The 26414-nt window shown below is 35.1% G+C and overlaps 1 protein-coding gene across 1 annotated transcript in view; it reads left to right on the top strand.

The window, feature by feature from the left end:
* LOC113068988 (ephrin type-B receptor 1-B-like) overlaps positions 1 to 26414 on the top strand; it is a 47369-nt gene that overhangs the window by 3488 nt on the left and 17467 nt on the right. Inside the window, exons 2-3 of the mRNA XM_026241950.1 lie at positions 6090 to 6425; positions 19751 to 19875. Coding sequence (XP_026097735.1) covers positions 6090 to 6425; positions 19751 to 19875 — 461 coding nt within the window. The remainder of the gene's footprint in view (positions 1 to 6089; positions 6426 to 19750; positions 19876 to 26414) is intronic.

The raw sequence follows: 26414 nt of genomic DNA, 5'->3' as shown, positions 1-26414 counted from the left end.
GGAGCTAGGACACATTGTAAATGTACAAAAGTGAGAAACTAGCAATTTATTAACTACAACATCATATTCATAAAAAAGATCCTTCATTTTTTTTTTTCATTCTTTTTGAATTAAAGTCTTTTTTATATAAATGTATATACCTTTTTATTTTACTTTTCTGTAATTTTAATAAATAGTAAGTTAACAAGGACAGCATTTATTTGCCAAAGAAATTTGTGTAAATGTGTCCATGCTGAATAGAAGTATTACTTAATATTTCTGTGATAATTGTTTTTTTCAGGATTTACAATTAATAAGAGCTACATTTATTTAAAACCAAAATATTTTGTAGCATCATAAATGTTTTTAATGTCACTTTTGATCAATTTAATTTGTCCTGGTAGTGTATAATCTCTTACGATGGGAATTGTATCATGAAGTACTCCACTGAGAAAACTGAGAAAAAAACTCAATAACAATTTGTAGCTTTTTGTTTTAAGCTTTGTAAAACAAAACCAATTTATCCTCATCGTCCAAGACAGAAAGTGGTAGCAGCCGTCTGGTTGACCTCCTGCCAGTGTGTCTGAGTGAGAGAGAGTTAAATGTGCAATAAATCCAGCAGCAGTAGCCAGTCGATACCTTATCATCCACATGTCCATTTCCAGATTAATCTCTTCATGTCTGTCACTGGTCCTCAGTGTGTCTGTCTCGCTCATCCTCACATCTCTGACGCTTTGATACTCACTCACAGGATTTGGTTTTAATCTTGTAGAGAGCATCACAAACGCAGTGTTTTGTGTGTGTGTGTGTGTGTGTGTGTGTGTGTGTGTGAGCTTGAAACTGCAAAAAGTGGATGGTGTCTGTAATTCATTACCAAAGGTGGCATGTTAGGAAGCTCTTTTTGATATTTGGAGGAATCTCTTCAGTCAAACCTCCATAGTTGTCACTTACAGTAGATTGAAAATGTTGAAAGCGAATAGAAAAAAAAAATGAAAAACCAAGATACATTAATACATTACAAATACATGTTTTCAATAAGAAGTTACTGTTATTTAAATTCACCTAAACAGCAAAAAAATAATAATAATTGCTGTTGTGCATTTATATAATAAATGAATATGCCATCAAAGTAATTAGATTGACTTATTCTCTAATCTACACTAACATTTAAATGTTTGGGGTTAGTAAGATATATATATATATATATATGAAGGAAGTATATAATGCTAACCAAGGCTGCATTTATTTGATAACAAAGACAATGAAAACAGCAGTATTGTAATGCATTATAATCATTTAAAATAACTACATCTTCTTTTTGAAATTATTTGAAAATGTAATGTATTCCTGTGATGCAAAATTGAATTTTCAGCAATTTTGTGTGCGTGTGTGTGCGTGTGTGTGTCCATGTGTGTGTGTGTGAGAGAGAGAGAGAGAAAAAGAGATAATTTAAAGCCATTATTGTATTAAACAAGAAAAGTGTCAAGTAGACATAGCTTTTAAAATAAATATTTCATTTGATTCAATATAAACCCAATTCCCAAGAAGTTGGGACACTTTACAAATTGTGAGTAAAAAAGAACTGAAATAATTTCCAAATCTCATAAACATATATTTTATTCACAATAGAATATAGATAACATATCAAATGTTGAAAGTGAGACATTTTGAAATGTCATGCCATATTGGCTCATTTCGGATTTAATGAGAGCTACACATCCCAAAAACGTTGGGACAGGTAGCAATAAGAGGGTGGAAAAGTTAAATTTACATATAAGGAACATCTGGAGGACCAATTTACATTTTATTAGGTCAATTGGCAACATGATTGGGTATAAAAAGAGCCTCTCAGAGTGGCAGTGTCTCTCAGAAGTCAAGATGGGCAGAGGATCACCAACTCCCCCGATGCTGTGGCGAGAAATAGTGGAGCAATATCAGAAAGGAGTTTCTCAGAAAAAAATTGCAAAGAGTTTGAAGTTATCATCATCTACAGTGCATAATATCATCCAAAGATTCAGAGAATCTGGAACAATCTCTGTGCGTAAGGGTCAAAGCTGGAAAACCATACTGGATGCTCGTGATCTTCGGGCCCTTAGACGGCACTGCATCACATACAGGGATGCTTCTGTAATGGAAATCACAACATGGGTCAGGAATACTTCCAGAAAACATTGTCGGTGAACACAATCCACCGTGCCATTCGCCGTTGCCGGCTAAAAATCTATAGGTCAAAATGACGCCATATCTAAACATGATCCAGAAGTGCAGGCATTTTCTCGGGGGCCAAGGCTCATTTAAAATGGACTGTGGCAAAGTGGAAAACTGTTCTTTGGTCAGACTAATCAAAATGTGAAGTTCTTTTTGGAAAACTGGGATGCCATGTCATCCGGACTAAAGAGGACACGGAAACCCAAGTTGTTATCAGCGCTCAGTTCAGAAGCCTGCATCTCTGATGGTATGGGGTTGCATGAGTGTGTGTGGCATGGACAGCTTACACATCTGGAAATGTAGCATCAATGCTGAAAGGTATATCCAAGTTCTAGAACAACATATGCTCCCATCCAGACATCGTCTCTTTCAGGGAAGACCTTGCATCTTCAAACATGACAATGCCAGACCACATACTGCATCAATTACAACATCATGGCTGCGTAGAAGAAGGATCCGGGTACTGAAATGGCCATCGGGCAGTCCAGATCTTTCACCCATAGAAAACATTTGGCGCATCATAAAGAGGAAGATTCAACAAAGAAGACCTAAGAGCAACTAGAAGCCTGTATTAGACAAGAATGGGACAACATTCCTATTCCTAAACTTGAATAACTTGTCTCCTCAGTCCCCAGACGTTTGCAGAATATAATAAAAAGAAGAGGGGATGCCACATAGGGGTAAACATGGCCTTGTCCCAACTTTTTTGAGATGTGTTGATGCCATGAAATTTTAAATCTACTTATTTTTCCCTTAAAATTATAAATTTTATCAGTTGAAACATTTGATATGTCATCTATGTTGTATTCTGAATAAAATATTAAAATTTGAAACTTCCACATCATTGCATTCCGTTTTTATTCACATTTTGTACAGTGTCCCAACATTTTTTGGAATCGGATTTGTAAAATGTATTAATAAATGTTTCGGTTACAAAATTGAGCAATTGTTTGTTTATATATACTATAAAATATGCCAGTTTATATCAATATAAAATGAAATTCATCAAGACTGTACCCACTGATCTATCAGTTTAGAACAACAACAGAGTGTCATTCTGTAATGCAGAATAGTCATGTGCAAAATGTCTTCCTGCAGTGGTGGTCTTTCTTTGAGAACGCACACACACACACACACACATACAGAATAGCATACCAAGTGGTAAACGTACAGTATGAGTGCAGTTATGCATATGCTGTCAGTTATAGTGGTGTCTGCGCGTGTGTGTACTTATTGAAGTTGCTCTTAGTGTGTGTGGATTTCCTCTGGGAGCCGGCTAATTGTGTTAGAGCTGGCTGTATCTCATGGCCTCATTCTCTTCACACACATCTTCTGGCCTAGTTCCAGATATGGCCCACCTCCTCTTTTTTCACTTGCTCTTTTTCTCCTCCCATCTCTCACTCTCTGCCTTTTCCCCTCTGCCTTTCTAAAGCCTGCCTGTGAGATATAGTGAGTAAGACATCTTTGCTGCCGTAGCACCTAATCAAACAGTGCTTTGGGTGTTAACTGTGGTGTAAGCAAAGCCTCACTGTTTGGATAGTGACCAGCTCACTGTCTGAATGAAACACTGCCTGCTAACAGAGCAGAAAGAGCCGCTGCTTTATGGACCCTCACGGACCTTTTGAAAATATCTCTGGCACTGTTTCCTGAATAGGGCAGAAAATACAGCCTGCGACTTTGAGGAACTTTTTTCTACTTTTACAGTGTAAAAAGTGAATGGAGTCAGTAGAGGTGCTTTACATCTATCCATCCATCCATCCGTCCATCATTCTATCTTATATCTATCTGTCAAATCCACACATCTATCCATCCATTCATACACACACACACACACACACATTTGTGTGTATATGTATGTGTGCAGAAGTCTTCTGTTCAAGTGTAAGCCTCCTGATGTGCTAATCATCAGGGTCGCCAGAGTTCGAGGTCAATTCTGTCATCGTTGCTCCCAGTCTATGGTCCCAGTAGCCCCTGATCTATCCCACATGGCCCTGCCTTCACAATAGCTCATTGTGTCTCGGTCTGACTGAAATCATTCTTCTCTTGCTTCAAGAGCTGGAATGTCTCCTGGCCAGGTTTGAAGTTTCAAGGCGAACTCACTCAAACACTCTTGTGGAAGTGGCTGGTCATGAAAAATCAAACCTAAGATTCATTCCAGAGTTTTTCCTGGCACTCATCTGGTTCTGTTGCGGTGTATAGTTAACAACACAACCTTTCCGTGATCTGTAAATCCTCAGTTCCTGGCCGGATGTTCTGCGCGCTGGGGGAAGTCATTGCTTTATCAGAAACACAATATGGTTTTTCCCTGCGGCTCTATAGTGGGAAGGCGAAAGTGTAGGAATGAATCCAGGAGGTTGGGATAAAGAGTCTTTACTAAAACCTTGTTTTTGTCCCTTATTCTGACTGGCGATGAAAAGCCACTCTCAGTGTTGAGTTAGTGGGCTGATGTATGGCTGCTCGGGGGCCGCCACTCTGCATGGTAATTATAAACAGTTACACATCGCTCTGGGACCACAGCTAAAAGGAAACACACAACACAGCTCCATTCTCTAAGAAGTCGAGTAGAAAATGTATATTTGAACTTTAACCACATGGAAAAGATTTACTGTCACATGTCAAAAGCTGACTTTTAGCTCAAGTGAAAAAAGAAGAAAAATATGTTTATTTTAAAATTAAATGCCACGGGGAATTGAAACATTAATAGCTGAGAGGCAGTTCAAAAGTTTGGGATCAGTAAAATTTGTTATGTTTTTAAGAAAACGTTTATGCTCATCAAGGTTGAATTTATTAGATCAAAAATATAGAAAAATTCCAATATTGTGAAATGTTATTTTAATATATAATAATGGTTTTATTATTTTAATATACTTTAATATATGTTATTTCTGTGATGCAAAGCTTCATTTTCATCCACCGTTTCTCCAGTCATCAGTCTCACATGATCCTTCAGTAATCATCATTTACTTACCATCATGTCATTCCAAACCTTTATGACTTCATTTCTTTCATGAAGCACATGAAGAAGTAGTTCATAAAGACCAGATTTAGCCCTTTTTCATAAATCTTGGCAGTTTGGGAGAAGCAAAGATGATTTGTGAATCACTTAAGTTTGATATTGTCAATGAGTCGGCTGATTCTGTTCAAGTGATTCATGCACACACGAATCAAACTGATTCTGTTCTTCATCTCAACTTTATTTGATTCAGTCAACCAAGCAGATAATCAGTTAGCAATGGGGATTGAAATTTTAGTCTGTTTGTCATACAAAGCTATCATATGACTTTAGAAATCTTGGAAAATGTTGCTACAGTGTATATAACTAATATAGGATATATTTTTTTTCTTTCTTTTTTTAAATCATGAAAGCTCCAGTATTCTTTGTAATTGCATGAACAAGCGTGACCAGTACACTTCTCTTAAATTTCACCTTCTGTGTTCAGTGGAGGACAGAAAGTCGCATGAGTTACTGATGTGAAGCTGACTAAATTACAGCAGAAGTTAATTTCAGGGTGAAATATTCCTTTAAGAGGAGAATGAAAACGCTAAATTGATTTTCATTTACTCATGAAAGAAAAGTGCTCTCATTCTTGTATACATTTTCTCCTGCTTTAATTATTTCACTGCGGTAAGCATATCATACAATTACATGTCTTCTAAAGGCATTAGTGTTTCAGCTCACGAAATGAATCTGAAAAGAGTCATTTTCTACTATTCAAGTGTAAAAAGTGTAATTTAATAAAAAGCCAATGAAAGACTTGTAATCACAGCACTGTAATTACAGTAATGTAATTTAAAGAGCCTAGACAAATGCAAATGATATTCTTGCTGTTATCATTTCTTTAGCAGCATCATGTTCATAGTTTGCTAAGTGAATCTCCTGTGTCTTCATACTTTCTCATCAGGTGTTCCTTCTGGACCAAGAAACGTCATCTCCATTGTGAACGAGACCTCTGTGACTCTAGAGTGGCACTCTCCGCGTGAGACAGGCAGCCGTGATGATGTCGTGTATAATATTATTTGTAAGAAATGCCAGGCGGACCGTCGTTCCTGCTCTCATTGCGATGATAATGTGGAGTTTCAGCCCCGGCAGCTGGGACTGACCGAATCCAGAGTCTTCATCAGTAACCTGCTGGCACACACTCTCTACACCTTTGAGATCCAGGCGGTCAACGGCGTCACCAACAAGAGCCCGTATCCTGCCCAGCACGTCTCCATAGACATCACAACCAACCAGGCTGGTGAGTGATTATGATATGTTGATGCAATCAATGCAGTCCACAGCAACAGAAAGAAACTGTTTTTTGTTTTTGTTTTGTTTTGTTTTGTTTTGGTGTTACAGGTGTCTTGTGTGATTTCAATGTGTTTTTGTAATATTTTAGTGACATGGCAGTCTTTAATAATAGTGTTCTTTAGTGTATATATATATATATATATATTATAAAATATTCTTTAGTACAATATTTTAAAATTTCTACAATTATGAATTTATGTTGTCTCATAATTTTATTTCAGTTTGTATTATTCATAGTTCTTTATAATAACTTGTATTTCTTTTGCATATATATGCATGCTTTTTTATTTTATATATAGTATATCATATATACAAAGACATTCAGAATGTTTATTTTGGTTAGTTTTGACTTTTATTTTTTTATTTTTTCATTATAGTTTTTTTTTTACCAATCTTTTTTCTTTTTTTCTTTAACCAATATCGTTGTACTGGAAGAATGTTTTTCCCCTTTTTATGTTCTGTCACATACTACGCATTTTGACCAGTTATGTTTCTACTTTCATTACATTTTCATTACCTTCACCAATCCAGTTTCTCATTCCATTCATGGTAAAAAGGCTCCAAGTGGTCGTTTGGCCTCGATATCACTGATGGGATGATATTAGAAGAGTGAAGTGTTCAGTTTCAACATTTAGAGCTGCTCGCTGGACTGTGCAGGAAGTCAAAATTGAAAACATCACCTAGTTTGACCTGCGCTAAAAGATATGCGTCCTCATCATTTCCTTGAGAGCTCCTCTTTCAGGTTTTTGAGGGCAGCCCATCTTTCTCCGTCTTTCTCCACCTCCTTCACTTCCCCTGTCATCTCAATTTCCTGCTTTCACTGAGAAGCTCTGCAGAAGCATCACAGCAGTTGGTATGTTAAAAGTTTGTGCGGATCTCGCATTCATGCATTCGTCTGGTTCGACGCTTTCATCTTTATCAGCGGGACCAGTATGAAAAACAGCCTTGATCGTGTCACTATTCCTTAATACATTCAGCCCTGAAACGAGGGCACCCAAAACTGTAGCGCAGAGAGTTTAGCGGCTTCCATCGCAGCCCCCCCGGATCAAAGCCAACGCTTGTGGATAATTTAACGTGAGGGAGATTTTCATCCTCAAACTGTGGAAACGTTCAGTCCCAGCTATGAGAACAATTTAAGTTTCAGTGTATGGCAGTGTTTCGTCTCCTTCTTTCGTTTGTTTTTTACACAGCACAAGTGAAAATGTAACTAGACTTTTCAGTAGAGTAGTACTCTCTCATGCAGAAGCACTTCCTGTGTGGTTTCTAAAGTTTTCTAAGTGTTTTTAACACATTCAGGTTAAAATTAGAATCTCTAGTTATTATTCAGGTCTATCTTATTGCTTAAAAAAGCACGACTCCACTCCATAAATCACAAAGTTTGAGGTTTATGTGTGTAACTTGCGTTTGATACTTTGTTGTATCTTTGATTGAAATGTAATACTCAAAAAAACTTTTCTCTTCAAGAAATAGCTCCAAAAATCTAATGCTTTGTTCTTCTTTGAAATAGAAAAGATATAGATTTTTCTCTCTCTCTCTCTTTATACATTGTATAAATACTTTATAGTATTTAGCTGAACATCTTCCCAAATAAGTATACACTTGTAATAAATAAATACATCATTTTACGTGTATATTTAAAGATGTTTTCCCCCAAACAATAAAAGGTCCAGTGTTGTTCTTCAAAATATTTGATTCCTTTTGGGGTGAACTACTGCATGACGAAGTATGTGCAAAATTAATAGCGATTCAACTGTAGCGCACTTCGAAATATACATATTTAGGAAGGATATTGTTGAGGAATGCGTTAAAAACAAAGTGTCTCCCTCTTGGTGTCTCTTGAGGGAAAGTAGAAGAGCGAATGTGTTTGGGTTTGTTTGGATGTGTGAAGACTGTAGAGTCTTAGTAGCCAAATACAGTACAAACCTGCCAGCAGCGATGTCTTAACATTGCTCTTCTGTTCTGGTGCTCTCTGTAGATTAGAAGCTTCACTTTTTTTGAGGCTTATTTTTGTTCTTAAAATGTTTTAAAGTGGCGACATTGCTCCATACAGCTGCCTAAAAATAGCAGGATGTGGAATATTATTGGTGTTTGTAATATGTTTGTTTTCCTCCCATGATCCTTCATGGCCTAGAGGCTTGCTGGGGTTCATCTAGGGACCTGCTGTTGGTTTGTTAATTAGTCAAATCGTTTAAATAATGTCTGGGATTTGTTTTTGTGTTTTGTAATAATATAGAAAAGTTTGGTGGGGGAGATTGTGGGAAATTATTATTATTCTGTCATCCCTTAAGGCCCATTCACACCAAGAGCAATAGCTATGAAGATAATTCCAATGATAACTATATTAGCATCAATATCAATGAACGATAACTTCGGTTTAATCTAATTATGCATGCAGTTATGCCATCTGCTGCTTTAAATGCTTAAAAGCAGGAAAAAACATACAGAAAGTGATGCTAACAATATAATTTCTCTGTGTTTTATTGTTATTTATATTGTTATCGTTATAGTTATTGTCCTTGGTGTTAACAATACTTAACTAACTTACTTTGTTCCAAACTTTCATTTTTTCTGTGGACTATTTTCATGCTGTTTTCCTTAAGCTTTCCGTATTTAAAACTACTTAGAACACCATAAATATGTCATAAAAGTGGGCTAGTCAGTAGCCATTCGGTATCATTGTATTAACAATTCAGCCCACAATTCCAGTCATTATTTACAAATAAAATGGTCAGAGAAAAAAAAAATATGATTATTGGCCAATGTAGCAAAGTTTGTTTTGTGAACGAATCCATTCATTGATCCAATTCATGTCAGCAATTCACAAAAAAAGGGTCAGAATGTTTTGGCCTGACTGATTCGAAACGATTATCAGTAAATAAACATACATTTTCTCACATATCACTGTCATATAGTTTCAAGATATGTGGTTCATAAGTCATGGGGTCAACTTGTTGTTTGTGTTCTACAGTAGAAAGTAAGTCATACAGATTTGGAACGACATGAAAGTGAGTAAATGATGAAAGACATTTCATTTTTGGGCAACTATTTCTTGAACATGGTGTTTTTTGGTTTTGGTTTTTTTTTCTGATTGCCTTTTCGAGAGAGTTTTCAGTATTCCGCATCTCTGTTTCGCTTTGTTTTGCAACTATTTCCTCTTAAACTGTGATTAGTCCTGTTTGGATCACCTGTTAGTTTGCTTGTTTTGATCCCGTTTAATTGGAGTTAATTGGTGCTCCTGTGCGATGCTTGTTTCCAGCTGAACTGAGTCGTTGAGCCGCGGTTCAAACATGACTGCACACGATCTGCAGCGGAGTGTCGTGTAATTGCTCCTCTCGTGACGCTGGGAGTCAGAGCAAACAAACAAAAAGATCATAACACGGAATCAGACGCCTGCCGAGTTTTCCTCCTTCTCCTAAATGTACAAGAGCAGAACGTGAGGTAAATAGAGCTGATTAACAGGCAGCTCTAATGGCCACCGCCAGTCATGTATGTGTGACAGTTAAATGGTGCTCTTGACAGATAGATGCTTTAGAGCCACTCTTTCCTCCATTGTTATCGTTTTGGAGACCGTAATGAGTCTTTTGCCGTTAATGGGCCCTTCCTGTGTGGAGGGGTCTCGGAGGTAAGCGGTAATTGTGTTCTGCATGTACCTGATGGAGATGCCCATTGGGGGTGGAAAGAGACGGAAAACAGGAGAAGGAATGCAAATGCTCAGTCCTGGGGAGGTTAGGAGACTAAAGACATTTTAAATAGGCTTAATTAATTAAAGCTCAATCAGGTTTTAATTTCATCCTTGAAAGCTGGGTGAAGGAGGTTTCAATAGAGTTGGTTTGAAAAAGCACAGTTCAGTGGTTTAGTAGAACAGCTCTGGATATTTGAGAGATTCTTTGGGGAAAACAGTGAGATTTTGATGAAGACAGTTTGTTCAGAATTTTTGAAAAAAGAGTGAATTAAACTTAAAGGTGGAGTGTGAATTTTGTATTATTATTATTATTATTATTATTATTTTGCCTTTAGTTGAATCGTTTTCAAACCGTTACTCGAACACTTCATCCATTGGTTGCTGTGTTTATACTTTACTTTCAATGGGATTTAATACAGGTGAAGAGATTTCTTTCATTTTTAAAATTACTTATTTAAAAAGAAAGATGAAAAGAAAATGAAAACTTATTTTTTTTTAATTAAAAGTAAACTAATTTGTCTTGCATCTTCATTTATGTTTATGAAGTATTGAAATTAATATATACAATACAATTTAATGTCAGTAAAAATGTTTTTCTTTTTTCTTTTTTTTTTGTTAAAGTGTATATTCATTACATAATCCTGAAAAAATATCACAGGTTATATATATATATATATATATATATATATATATATATATATATATATATATATATATATATATATAAATAATTCTGCTTTGCTTCTACTTCTTGTATATTGAAATAGAAAATAGCTATTTTAAATTGTAATATCATCTCACAATATTACAGTTTTTTTAATCTGTATTTTTGATCAAATAAATGTAGACTTGGTGAACAAAAGAGACTTCTAAAAAAAATAAAAAAATAAAAAAAGTACAAAATCTTACTGATCCCAAACTTTTGAATAGCAGTGTATAATACATATAACAAATTAAAAAAGAGAAAATTAGAGGTTATAAGATTGCGGTTATGAAAAAAAAAACCTGTTGACATTTATCTTAGAATTTGAAAGCTAATTTTTGTAAAACCTCAAAACCATTAATCTATTTGTCTATATATATATATATATATATATATATATATATATATATATATATATATATATATATATATATATATATATATTTGATAGCTGATAAATTTATAACTAGCTAATGTTTTATCAACAAGAGAAAAAAAAAATACAGGCCAACATTTCCCCACTGAGCGATTGAGCTGGAAAATGTCACCGTGGTTGTGACGGCGACTGTGGTTATTTTCAGCGTAACAGGTCAAGCGCTGAACTGGGCTCTTTATTCACCCGGAGGCGCCTTGTGTTTCTCGATGGGTTCAGTGGTTTGGAGAAGAAAACACCCAGCGAGTGTTTGGCATTTACAAACTGCATTCGCTGCTATTGGTCTGGGCACATACGGCAGGACAGGTGGGGTGGGAGTAGAGGCTGACCTTTCAGATGCATGGAGGGTGGAGTTATTGCACATTATATAGTCTGTAGGTTGCTATTTGTCAACTTTTCAAAAGCTTGTGTGCAATGCAAAAGCACAATGTTCTTGTTTCCACTGCTAGAGTGAAGAAACACATCCTCACAGTGTCCACAAAACTCACAAATGGCTGCTGGGAAGACCGGTAAAGACTCCAGCTTCCTGGGCGCCATCTTATCTCGCAGTCTGTCCGTTCATGTGTATTTGGAGTCACTGTCAATTAGAAATAATTGCTAAGGACATATGACAGACTAATCAATGTGTATCACAGTATGTAGAGTCTCTCATTTCCTGCAAGGAGAGATAAACTAACGAATTAACCGGGTTGTGAAAGTGGTTTTAAAAAATGTATGGTACACTTGGGGATTGTTACTGCAGTTATAGATTTTTTAAATCTATAAATCGTGGCTGTTGAAAAGATTATTATTTTTTTCTCCTGGTTTTACTGATCTGAATTAGGCTTACGTCTTGAATATATACACACTTTATTATGATTTGCTTAATTTTTATGTATTTTGTATATTATAATTTATATTTAAATTATTATTATTGTTTTGGTATTATATTTTAAAATAACATTATTATTAGTTATTTTTAGTCTTACAAAATAAAAGCTTTTTATTCAGTTTTGGATCCTACTTTTTTTTTTTTTTTTTTTTGTATTATGGTATGTAACTTGTTGGTTGTTATTTTAGTCCAAAGCTAAAATAAAATGAAATAAAATAAAAAAATATAGAAAATATAATTGTAATAAAATAAAATAAAAATGAATACATATCTACTTCTTCTGTTAGGAAGGAAGAGAGAGGCAATAATCATGGGCAAAGAGTAGAGGTTATAAACCCGTGGCCACTGGCCCTGTGGCTCTGAAGGGTTATTAAACTCCCAGACTGGCATCTGGACTGTGTGTCTGGTGATTCCCTCATCGATATGACTGGTTTAAAAGACTGGACCCAAAACTGGAAGAAGGACACACTGTTCCTTTAGCTCGAGTGCTCTGCTCTGAATTAAAAATGGCAATTCAGTGGATCAGAAGCTTGAAAAAGAACGAGAAAGTGCCATAAAATTAGTCCAACATGAGTTCATCATGTTCCAAAGCTTCTGAAGGTATACAATATTTGATACTACATTTTAGGTCATTGTTCATTGAAATTTTTGTCTTTCTCTTACTATTGAGAGTTTCTGATAAATGTTTAGGATTATAGAGAACATTGAGTACAGGACGCACTGTGATACTAAAAGGAACATTTGTATTTTCTATATTTTATGCTTAATGAGTTGAAAATGTATCTTATTATTAAATTATAAAGTGTATTGGATTTCGGTATGTAAACAATAAATCCTCATTTCCCATAAACCTGAGAAAACTTGAATGCTTTTAGATTATCTCCGAGTCTAATTTGGTTGTTTCCCTAAACTCTGTAAGACATAATGATTCATGATTCAAGCAAGCACGTCTTTAAATCTCTCCGGCACTCTGTGAAAACAGGACATTTGATAATGTTTGTGCTGAAGGAGCGTGGGAGTGTTTGTTGTGTTCAAGCAATAGCCATTTGGAGACTTAAAGCTGCTTTCCAGCCTCCTGCACTGTAGGTTTTATTGTTGTTTATTTCGAAAAAAACTTATTTTTCTCTGCTTTGGGAAACTGGTTTGTCAGCAGTCATTTCGTGTGATGGCTTGTTCCTCCTAACTTCATAAGCAATTCCATTTCAGACATTTTTTTTTTCATAACTGCTGTACTTTATCCCCATGATGCACCAAACAGGAAACCGAAGACTATCAGCAATGTTTGATCTTTTTTTTTTTTTTTTTTATTCAATATTAATTTAATAAAAAAAAAAAAAAAATTGCACTCCCACAACTTACACACACACACACACACACACACATATATATACATATATATATATATATATATATATTTTTTTTTTTTTCTTTAAAACCTATGAAATAGAAATCTATCAATCTATCCATCGATAGATACATATATATATATATATATATATATATATATATATATATATATATATATATATATATATATATATATATATATATATATATACACACACACACACACACACACACACACACACACACACACAGAATAGATGGATAGATTGATAGATTTCTATTTCATAGGTTTTAAAGAATAATTGTGGGTATTTGATTTAATACCATGGTATACCACCACAGTACTTTTTCTATAAGGCTACTCTCTCTTAATCTTTCTCGTTCAAAGCACAAACCGCAAATGCCCCACCGAGACCAAGCTCATAGACCAGTGGTTACAAAACCAATTACCAGCAAACGCTGTTCCCATGAGCCACTACAATAAACTCAGGAGAAGAGCAGCACATAAACCAGCTGGAGAAGAAGAGAGCTTTGAATCCATCCATATAAACCAGAGACAATCGTACAGGAGATCAATAAATCTGCGATCAAGTGCAGCATAAATGAATTTGGAAAGTTGCTCTGTGCTGTAATTGTTATAAGACTCACTTTATTCAATAGTAAGGGCAGCATAGCCATAAACAGAAACAGATCCTCTATTGGATTTGCATCAACTAACCTCAGAAGACATGCTGTAAACATCATCAGAACAAACTGCTGACACTATGTGTTTTGGTTAGTATGGTTCTTTATTGCATTTATGTTTGTAGAATCTGATATTGTGTTGGCAGAGGGCAAGGATCTGGTGTACAGAAAATAATGAGTATGCTTGAGGAGAGAAAGAGAGACAGAGACAGTGAGACAGAAAAGCAAGGGTTGAGGCGCGGTTGAGTTGTATTCAGCTGTCACTCAGGCGGGTTTTATGGGTCTAGTACATACTATCAGTGTCTGGATGACAGTCACACCCTATAAATCTCTTTAAGACACTCTCTCTCTTTCTCTTGCTGGCTGTATAAGTCTTGTGTGTGTGTGTGTGTGTGTTTACGGTCAAGGGGAAGTGAAAGAGCATCATCTTCAGACTGATGGAGCATGTGCAACTGTTTTGTAAAGTAACACCTTCTTTTTATGGCCAATGAGTTCCTGATGGATATTGAATACAATTTTCAATGTACATACTATGGCATAGTTGAGAATACTGATTTTTCTGAGTTTTATTTTGATGAACGAATATTGATTCTTATTGATCTTTTAGTCGATGCTGTTCAGTTTGATGCTTCACTACACTAAACGTTATTTGTAGTGCACCTAGCATCCAAAAATCACAATAAGCTTTGGGGCTTACTTTTTATACAAAACAGCATCAAAGCATTGAATTTCTGCCAAATTTATTCTGAAACTATCAAATTACTTTTTTGGTGCTCTTTAATGAGGCATAACGGATCGCTATAGTCGCCTCAGTTTATGTGGCATGTAAATCGTTTGATTTCTTCCGCTTTGCTACTAGTGTTGCTTTCGTCATGAAAATCATGACTAAATATCATCGTAAACGAACCTTTATCACGTGACGTAGATGAGACGGAATGTAAATGCTGGTCATGTGATGATGACTATAATTAAATGTATAATGCAATATTGTTGATGAATAAAAAAGAGACTAAATGTGGTTTACAGAATAAAAACTATGCTAAAATGTCTCTTCATTTGCGTTGACCAAAACAAGATGAAACTAAATGTTATAAAGTTATTTCGTCTCGTTTAGTTGCATTATTATTATTATTTAACAGTATTTCTGTGTCGTACTTGAAGGGCTGCATCAGGTCGCACTGCGCAGATGCAGGTGACATCACTTCCTCAAGCCCCACTCATGGCATTATTTAGAAGACGACATCAAACAAAGCTAAAGCCCTGCTAAAAACTGTGAACCATGTGATAATGGAGTGTTCCATTCATCATGCAGCAAAATTTCACATGTTTTTAAAGTTATTTGAATATGGAGTCACAAATGTTTCTGTAAAATCTATCCTTAGCACAAAGGATTATGAATCTACGAAAGTCATTATCAATTTTTTGTACATGACTGGACTTTACGCAAGGATTTGAAGGTTACGTGGAGTCCAGATGTCCTGAGGCTGGCAGTAATATGCTGGTGAACCGTCTAGCCTGCAGCAAATTCTATAAGAAGAAGAATATAGCTAAAGCCCCTATCAAAAAAATGTCGGAACATTGCCGGATTGCCTTCTGTGTGAATGCAAACATGTCCCGGGATTGATTCCGGGATCGTTCCCGGGTTGGGGACCTAGTAACATTGATGGGTTCAGCCCCGGAACGATCTCTGTGTGAACATAAGCCAGAACCAATGCCATAAAGGGTGTGTTGTTGTGATGATGCACGTCATCGTGTAACGCTTTTACCGGGTGTTTTGAAGGCAGATCAACATTCACGATGGAAAAATATGTGCAAACTGTAATGAAGCAGAGATCAGTTAGCTACTCACTATCCACGCTGAAACTGAGAACGTTCACCAGCATACATTTTTGTCAACTAAAACTAGACGGACATAGTCATGGATAATCCTGACTAAAATAAGACTAAACTGCTCAGACTTTTAGCTCTAGTTACTAGTTCTAGACTAAAAAGAGTATGAACGTGACTAAAACAAATAAAAACTAAAATGACTAGACTAAAACTAAAATTAAAACAGGCAGCCAAAAACAACACTATTTACTACTAGTTATTGCACAAAATAGACATGAACCAACATCGGAAAGTGTGTTGAAATACCTCATTCAGTCAATTAGCAGTGAAAAGATGTCAATAAAACAGCTTGTAAACAATGTCACGTAATGTTATGTTTACCTCAGAAAATTAAATCTATGATCGTAGAAGTATTATATTAATGTTATATATTATAAGGTTGTGGGTTCGATTCCCAGGGAACGCATGTTAAGTATGGGGTGGTGTTGGCGCAGTGGATAAGACACATGCCTTTGGTGTGAGAGACCCAGGATCGAATCCACTGTGAGACACCAATGTGTCCCTGAGCAAGACACTTAACCCCTAGTTGCTCCAGAGGCGTGCGACCTCTGATATATATAGCAATTGTAAGTCGCTTTGGATAAAAGCGTCTGCTAAATGCATACATTTAATTTTAATTCAATATTAATAATGTACCAATAAACATTGTTTTCTGTATAGTTCACAGCATTAGTTGAGAGAGAAACATATGCATATAATGTACATAATATATCTAAATGAATCAGTACCAAATCGAGATTTGAACCTAATCAAATTGCAAGGAAAAGAATCAAACTCAAATTAAATTGTGATTTTTCTGTCAGTATTAGTAAATGCGGTGTGAAAGTGTAGAGACTCGTGGAGAGCGGTGCAGTAGTTGTCTGGCTCAAGAAACTGTTGTTTAGAATTCATCTGCCGTATCTTGCTCTCTTGTCTTTCTTGCGTTGTCTCTCACTTTCATGTGTTTGGCAGAGAGTGTGACTGTGATTAATGTTGAAGCAGTCGTCCTGTTGAGGACCAGAGGCTGAAAAGAAGAAGAGAGGAAGACATGTGGATGCTGAGAGATGAGTTGAAGAGGAAAGAGGGTGATGAGAGGAGAAGAGTCACAAATCTTTGTCAGGATGGAGGAGTCCTGCCAGCTCTGAGGAGAAGAAACTGCTGGAAAACCTCCCTTTGAGTTTTGGCAGACACGCGATTAACGCAAACACACATTCAACCAGCACCGAGTAATAAATATTCAGACTTTGAGAAGTATGAGATCAGACATTTACTCATAAGTTTCCCTGAAGCAGACCAATAAATGGCTAAATGCATAAATGCCAACCAGACTCTTGTGCTGTCAGAAAGGAATGATTTTAATCCAGTCAAATTGTTCCTGATCAGGTTATATGTGACCCTGGAGCACAAAACCAGTCTTAGCTAGCACGGGTATATTTGTAGCAATAGCCAAAATACAGTGTATGGGTCAAAATGATCGATTTTTCTTTTATGCCAAAAATCATTAGGATATTAAATGAAGATCATGTTCCATGTATATCTTTTGTAAATTTCCTACCTCATCTTTATTTTTAAAAAAGCATTTTTGATTAGTAATAAGCATTCCTAAGGACATAATTTGTGCAACTTTAAAGGCAATTTATTTTTATTTTTTTTGCACCCTCAGATTCCAGATATTAAAATATTGTCCTATCCTAACAAACCATACATCAATGGAAAGCTTATTTATATCAGATGAAATATATATCTTCACTGAAGGGTCGCATATTGATCAATTGAATGAATAAATAAAATGTGTGTGTTTGCTTGCTTGCTTGATTGATTCTATATAGCCATTTAGTGGTCAAATAAATATTATATTAATAACATAAATTATTATATTTATGCCTTATTATTTTACTAATTTATATGATTATTTTACTTAATTTGTACTTTGTTTTGTTAAATATATTGTGTTTATTATTATCAATGATTGTTGTAATTTTAATGACTATTTATTATTAGTAGTAGTAATAGAAGTAGTTTGTAAATATGTAAAATGTGGCAGTGGGTGTACAAGAAAAATAGCATGAAAGAGTCAGCAGCTGTGTGTGTGTGTGTGTGTGTGTTTATAAGGAAGGGATTGGAGCTTCTGCTGTTCTTTAGATAAGAAAATTAAAAATTGATCACAAAGTTCTCTCTCACACACACAGTGAAGCTAGTAATCTCTATTTTGCTACACAATGTGTGGGATGGTAAATAACTGTGTGTGTGTGTGTGTGTGTTAGAAGGTGGAACCTCTCCCAACGTTGAGATACAAAAACAGCAGAAAAGCAATTTCAACTCTCTCTCAGCCTCTCTGCAGCTGTGTGTGTGTGTGAGAGAGGGAGAGAGTGTGTGTGCACACTGCCAGTAATTGCTAATGTGGAGCAAAGATGGGCAACAGAGCATGAACGAGAGAGCGAGAGAGAAGGACTCAAAGGCCGTGGTTCAGAGCAGGGTGACACTTTGCTTGAGTCACTATTTTAAAAGCATCAGATGGAAGTCTGGAGACAAAATGAGAATGCTGACCAAGATATTGCTTTAATAGCCTGTGTGCATATAAGGGTGTCTTATTAACAATTTTATATAGATAATATTTTTTTTTTACATTTTATAAGTATTCTAAATATATATATATATATATATATATATATATATATATATATATATATATATATATGTGTGTGTGTGTGTGTGAGTGCACCTAGGACAAAAGCTTTATATATATATATATATATATATATATATATATATATATATATATATATATATATATATATATATATATATATATATATATATGAAGAGTGCAGATGCAAAAGCATCTGTGTCGTTTTATCAAGCTTCTATGTGTAGGTTCCGTTTTTTTCTGTAATTGTAATGAAAAGAACCTATTCATTACCATTAAAGTGAAATAACTGAACCTACACATAGGAGCCTGATAAAAGTGCTCATTTTATAACCTTTATAATGGTGAGGAAACTTTTTTTAAGAATCTTAATTGGTTTGTTACATCTTTAATGTACAATATATCTGAAGGCTTGTTTCCACTATGAACGTGTGTGTGTGTGTGTGTGTGTGTGTGTGTCTGTGTGTGAGAGAGAGAAAGTAATAGAAAATGGTTTGTCTGTGTGTGACCATTCATGTGTGTGTTGTTTAGCAGGTGCGAGTGTGTATGTGTGTGTGTAGCTGCTTGTGTGACATCCGTATGCTCGCCTCAGTCTATTCACCCGTGAAAGCAGGCTGTGTGTGATGTTACAACAGCTGAACGTAGAGTCGTACCACTTTGACGAAGTAGAGGAGAACAGGAGGAAATGAGGGAGAGAGAGCGAGAGAGAGAGGAATGAAACGGGCAGTGGGTTAATTCAGAGGCTGTGCATGTTCACCCAGGTGTGTCTTCCTTAAAGACGGAGAGGCCAGAAACACACTGTAGCCAATCAGAGCGCTTGAACTGAGAAATGGGCTTCCATTGCAAAGGGCACATTCTCACGAAGCTATTAAAAAACTCCAATCCCCCTCTCGCCTGACTCTTTCATCGTACTGTGTGTATGTGCTTCATTTCTGAAAGTAGCAGATCAATTCACTAGCTAAGTACAGTATACACAGCAGGGAAGATGGCTGTTTGGAATGATTTTTTTCACTTGGTTTCTCTCTCTCTTTTGCAGCTCCGTCTATTGTTCCCATAATGCATCAGGTCAGTTCGACGTTGAAAAGCATCACGTTGTCATGGCCACAGCCTGAGCAGCCCAATGGAATTATTCTTGATTATGAGCTGCGCTACTATGAAAAGGTAAGATGTGTGTTTGCTGCATTGGAGGAAAATACTGTTTTGTCTGGATCCTTCCTAAAGGTTCATTGATTGTTCTTCACATGTCGAGTTTCATTTGAGCACTTTTAATACAGGATGCAACTGGGTCAAACGGAAGAAAGTGCTGTTCAAAGGTTCGCTGAATTGTAGAATTGATTGATTTCAGTGAATTAGTGAAAGGTGGCTTTGACTTTGGTGACTAGGAAATGTTCTGTTTCCATCATTTATGAATTTGGCTGATGCTTTTATCCAAGGACCATAATATACTACTCAAATCAGAGAGATTTGATAGGTTAATAATTTTGTTCAAACTCATAACTCTAAAATATGATTGCTAGTATGTTGTTCCATAACCGACAGATATTTAATATTCAGTATTAGAGATGTATCTTCTTCAATGTGGTGGTGGTTACAGCAATGAACAAGGACAGAGCCATAACATACACTGATGGACACAATTTGGAAGAAGGTTTTTTTTGGTGGAATTTATTAATGTATTTATTTTTTGTCTCTTTATGTAACAAGGCTGCATTTATTTGATCAACAATATTATTATTACAATTTAAAATAACTTTACCATTTTCAGTTTGACTGCATATTCAGCAGCCATTAGTCCAGTCTTCAGTGTCACATGATCCTTCAGAAACAAATATGGCCGGTATATATATAGGCAATTAATAAAATTATATATTTAATAAAATGTATTTATTGCCTTTTTTCCCACTTCTAATAATAAGCAATTAAGATTGAAATTTGAAAGCAATATGAGCTTGAAAATTCCAAAGTTTGATTCTGAGTGATTCGCGATGTTTCAGTTGATTCAAAGGATATATGAAATGTCATAAAAAGTTGATTGTGCACGTTTTATTAGTGCAGTGAACTCACGTGAAAATCTCTTTGTGATGTCATGATGAGGAAGGGAGGTACAGTGGGTTGCTAGGCGACAGCATTGGCGGGGAGGTGGTGGGTTTTCAGTTGTTTCGCTGGCCGGTTCCTGCTGAGAGATGCTGGAACACATACCCTCTCACACCAATTACAGCTAATGATTCCAGAGCCTCCCCTAACACCACACACACACACACACACACACACACACACAATCCACAGCCGTCAACCCTTTTAGAGACATTGCACATAACAACGCACATATACACACTCTCGCCAGTAGTAATGCCTATATTCCCCATATGCCTTTGAAATATTGCTGTCATATATATATATATATATATATATATATATATATATATATATATATATATATATACATATACGCACACACACACACACACACACACGTTGGTATTCAAAGCTGTCTGTACATTGTGAAGGGCTTTAGTAATGTTCTACACATAGCTGTCATACAAACACATTCAATTGCAGCCTTTCTGATGTTTTTATTAAGTACACTTTTCTGTGGTACACTAGAATTGTGTCAATAAAAAGTCAGGTTAGTGAAGTAATCTATTACTAATTATTAATATGTAGATTTTTTTAGATTGTAATGGATGGTTTTACTAATTAATTAGACTGAACAGCCATATAATACTTTATTTTATTTTATTTTATTTTATATGACAGTTCTCCATGTCACATGATCCTTCAGAAATCATTCTAATGTGCTGAGTTGGTGCTCTATTGTTTGTTATTCGTTTTTATTTGAAACATAAATCTTTTGTAACATTGTAAATGTGTTTACTGTTAGTTTTGATCAGTTAAATGTGTCAAAAAAATGACAAAAATATTTAAAATATTCAGACTGACCACAAACCTTTGAACAGTACTTTATGCATGTGTGTATAATATATTATACATTTTTACAAGATTATTCTAGAACCTAATGTCCTAATCAAAGTGTATAACAATCATTGTGATATTCAGTGTCTCTAAATTTGATATCACCTATCGCTAATTTTGATTTCACTATTGCATATATATATATATATATATATATATATATATATATATATATATATATATATATATATATATATATAGTTGAAATTTTGCATTGTTAACTGAAAGCATATCTTGCAAGTTGTTTCACCCAGCACTGATTAGTAGAAACCAAAATTTGTGAACACATGCACTGCCTTTCTGTTTTGTGTAATGACTGAAGTCTGTGAACACTGAACGGCATATTTCTCTGGAGGACAAATCTTTGACTATTGTCTTTTCTGCAATGATGTTTGGTGAGATAAATGAGCTGCGTTATGAAAATTGGTTTAATCAAAAGCTCGGGGATAATAATATCTATATCCGGGATAATTCTCTCCTCTCGACAATAGTTTACTCAAATGCAAATAGCACAAGTGCAGCACTTATTTCCTTATAAATATGCATGTCGTGTAATCATATGCTGATTTATAAAACAGGCGAGAAGGAGAAAGGTACTTCAGAATCAGACACCATACAGAAAATATCATTAATGCGGCTTTCTTTTGGGCAAAAAAACACGAGCGATGTGGAAAGCGAGCTACAATACTTGTTTGTGGTGCTTCAACCTCATCTGCTTTTTGACAGCTTATAATTACAATTTTGTTTGTGTTTTATAAATATATCTGAAATACTGCTTTTATAACAGGTTTTTAAAAGGTTGTTTACATGGTTTTGATTAGGAGAGGGTGTAAAGAAGCAGCGTGATGGTGGAAAAGTGGCTGTCACAGAGTTGGCAATGTTTATGAGCTTGTGTTGGATTGCTTGATCAAAGGCCACGCCCCCTCTGTAAATGGCAATGCAATGAACCAATCAGAGATCAGTTTTACTTGAAAAAAACAAATACATTTGAAGTCTTGGTACATTTGCATTATAGTTTCCCAATTTCCAAAAAGTATGTTTTTTAAGTATGATATATAGTCAAAAAAAAAAAAAAAAGATTCAGACACCATATATGATTTTTGATTAAAATATCTTTTTACTAGTGGTTGCAGGACACTATAGTTCATTTGAGGGTAACAAAATAAGATAAAATATTTCATATTGTACCCATAAATTCTTCCTAGAGTGCACTACCAGTAAAACTAACAAAAATTTGGGGCCAAAAATTATTCAGGGATTTTGGTCTGACCATGTTTTCTGAGAAATGCTGAAGGTGTCTGAATAAATTTTGGCTTGACTGTATCAGTGTTTCTCAATTTGTTTATCACGACCAAAAAATTGACCACAGATCTTTTTTATGGGGGCACAGATGGGAGGAAAAAAATAAACTAAAAAAAGAAATAATAATATTTCAACAGTAGAGAATGCTTCCCATCTATTTTATTTTATGGATAATGTTATCATTTATCATTATCATCGGCAGAAAATTTGACATCAAATAGAATATAAATATGTATTTGATTTGATTCTTATTCTTATGTTTTATTTAACAAAATTTCAAATATATGCGTTTTTGTTAGAACTGTATGACTGGTCTCTGATTGGTTCACTGAGATGCAGAATGGGTGTGGCCTCTTATCTAGTAATTCAATACAAGCTCATATACCAGTTTAAGGAATAATATTTTGTGTGGTGAAGCTAATGGTACAGAAATGATGCACTTCATCTATAAAACTATAATGTTACAGGATAAAAGAAAAAGGACAAGGAATGTATCTTTTATATATGTTTTATCTGTAAGATTATAAATAATGAAAAAGAGCACCCGGTGAAGGAGTCATACGTGTGAATACATTACACTAGCTCGAGTCGGTCTCCCTGCACTGCACCCGTCAAGATGAGATCAGCGCCATTCTGCCCGAGGGTCTTTTTTACGGTTCGCTTGACAGCAGGACTGGCAGATGCTTATTCTCTAAGCCACTGTGACTACCTGAGTCCATTTTTCAGGCATGAGATCAAATTCGGTGGCTAAATCAGCATATATATAAAAATGCAGCGCTGCAGGAGAGAACTGTGGCTAAGATTTAAAGTTCCAGTCCTGATTGAAGCCGTCCTGCCACGCGATCGAGTTCCACAGCTGTATGTGATTATGTTGTACCGTGTCAGAAAGGCACGCTGACTCACGTTTTAGCAGCCGCAAAGCCAATATGAATGTGCGTGACTTAGTTTAGACTTGGAAAATGAGATCCTTGTAACGTTATACATGCACAGGGACTCTGGATTAGCGAAATGGGGGAGTTTTATCTAGAGATGTAGATTCTGCAAACACATGTTCTCTGTACGTGTAAATGTTGAGTAAAGCAGCCATTGCTTTTCTTGTCTATATGTTCAGCAAGCACACAGGTTGCTACAGTCCTGTTCATTAGCTTCTCATAACTCGGCTGGTTATTAGTTTTTGGAAATGTAATCTAAACCAGTAGTCGATCACAACCCAAAAACTGACTCCGTTCTGAGGATCATGGACAAGAAAAATAAAATATTTATTTAATGTACAAGTATCTGTATTATTTTTTTTATTATGTTGTTATTTTATTTAATAAATATTTTATAAGCTATATGTATAGGTATATTTATTTTATCAAAATAAATAGAAGTATCAGTCATATACAATATACTACACTTAACATTGTTTTGGCCCATACGTTTTGTTTCTGTTACTGTTTATTATTATTCATATTATTATTCATATTATTATTCATATTATTATTATTATTATTATTATTATTATTATTATTATTATTATTATTATTATATTTTAAATACAATACTTTCCATTTTTATTATTTAAAATTAAGTGTATCAATTATATTGCAATCTGATGATGAATAAATATATTATAAATAAATAATATAAATGTTGATATTTTAAAGAAAGAATACTTTCCATTTTTCATAATAATGATGATGATGATGATAATAATAATTATAACTAGTATGATGATTTTTAAAAATGTCTATTATTTATATCATAATCAATTATTATAAGATACAAATTGATGTTTTAAAGGAATGAGAATACTTCCCATTTTGAATATTAAAAAATGTATATCAATTATATTTAAACCAAATAATAATGATACTACTACTACTACTACTACTGATAATGATAATGGTTTTTGTTGTTATAGTTTTTTGTTGTTGTTTGTTATTGTTAATTATAATAATTATTCTTATTATAGTAATAATAAAAATGATAAATAATAATAATAATAATAATAATAATAATAATAGTTATTATTATTAATGATAAAAATAACAAAAAGCAATAAAAGAACAACAGCATCAATAATAACAGAAAACATCAACAAAATGATGATTGGTACCAACAAGGTTACATAAAAAATGAATTATGATATATTTTGGTCTTTCCACTTGATAATCCAATGTTATTCTAAATCCGAAGCAAAAGCTTCTGAGAAGCACCAGTTTAAACAAAGCTCTCCACTGTAACCGTGTCTGGCTGTACTTGCTCACAAGTCCCTGGAGGTGCTTCTGTATCTCACCTTTGCCGAGACACTCTGCAGAGCTTCAAAAGAGCTGCAGGCTGCCACAACACGGCTGTCAATTACCAGCAGAAGCTGTCACTTCCAGTAACGCAGAAGGCTACGCTGCATCTCCCATACTGGCTGAGATAACTGCCTGAACCCTTATAGATGTAGTGCTAGTTTTCTGGGACAAGGGTTCACGAGTCTCTAACCTCTATCATCAAGGCTAATGGAGAACCGCCAAAGCTCTGGCCCCGTGCTGCCACACTTCCTGGGCTCTCCTACATGCTGTAGTGTGCTCTGGGAAAATGAAGTCTGTGAGGTCTAAAATCAACTACAGTGAACTCTGAGACCCTGTCCGGCATTTACAAACAGATATGGGATGATAAGTATCTCATAAAAATGATGTGTGCATCAGAGTGCCATTAGTTGAATGTGACCAGGCTATGGAGATCATCACTTGCATAAAACACTCTCTAAAAGCCACTAGGAAAAGACGTTTCCACTATTGCCATCATATTCTGTGGCTTATTTACTGTAGTACAATGGGGCTCTCTAACCCAGAACCCTTCGAGTGCTTTGAGATCAGGAAACTGCATGCTCATCTGTGCTGGTGATCTGAGAGCAGAGGGTCACAGCCAACCCCTGCACAACCATGAGCTTTAGCCCTCTCACAGTGAGCCAAACCCAGTGTAAATCTGTCTTTTAAAGCAGAGGTGTTAAACTCACATGACATACACATGTATAAATGATTATATGATATATTGATGTTTAAAGTAACTTTAAGTATTTTGTTAAAAAATGTTATATGACCAACGGCCCTATGACAGTGTTATAAGAATTGTTAAAAGAAAAGTTATGAATGAGAAGTTCATTTACATAAAGGTTTAAGATTCCCCAAAAAAGACAGAACAGGGAGATTAACGATGAAAACGTGTTCAAAAAAATGAATGAAGAATGAAAGAAGGATGTCGTTTTCATTTCTCAGATGTGTCAAGTAGATTTTAGTTTGGGTCTATAATTATAATCCACTCCCCACCTCTCTATCTCTCTTTTTCTCATTCACTCTCTCTGTCCCATTTCTCTGATCTCTGTCTCTCAGAGTTTCATGACACAGAAGATAACTTGCTTTTAAAAGGTCAGGGCCTCCATTAACTGCAAT

This window comes from Carassius auratus, unplaced genomic scaffold (assembly GCF_003368295.1).
Source record: "Carassius auratus strain Wakin unplaced genomic scaffold, ASM336829v1 scaf_tig00000393, whole genome shotgun sequence".
Classification (NCBI taxonomy): Eukaryota; Metazoa; Chordata; class Actinopteri; order Cypriniformes; family Cyprinidae; genus Carassius; species Carassius auratus.
This window is presented reverse-complemented; position numbering and strand designations above follow the sequence as displayed.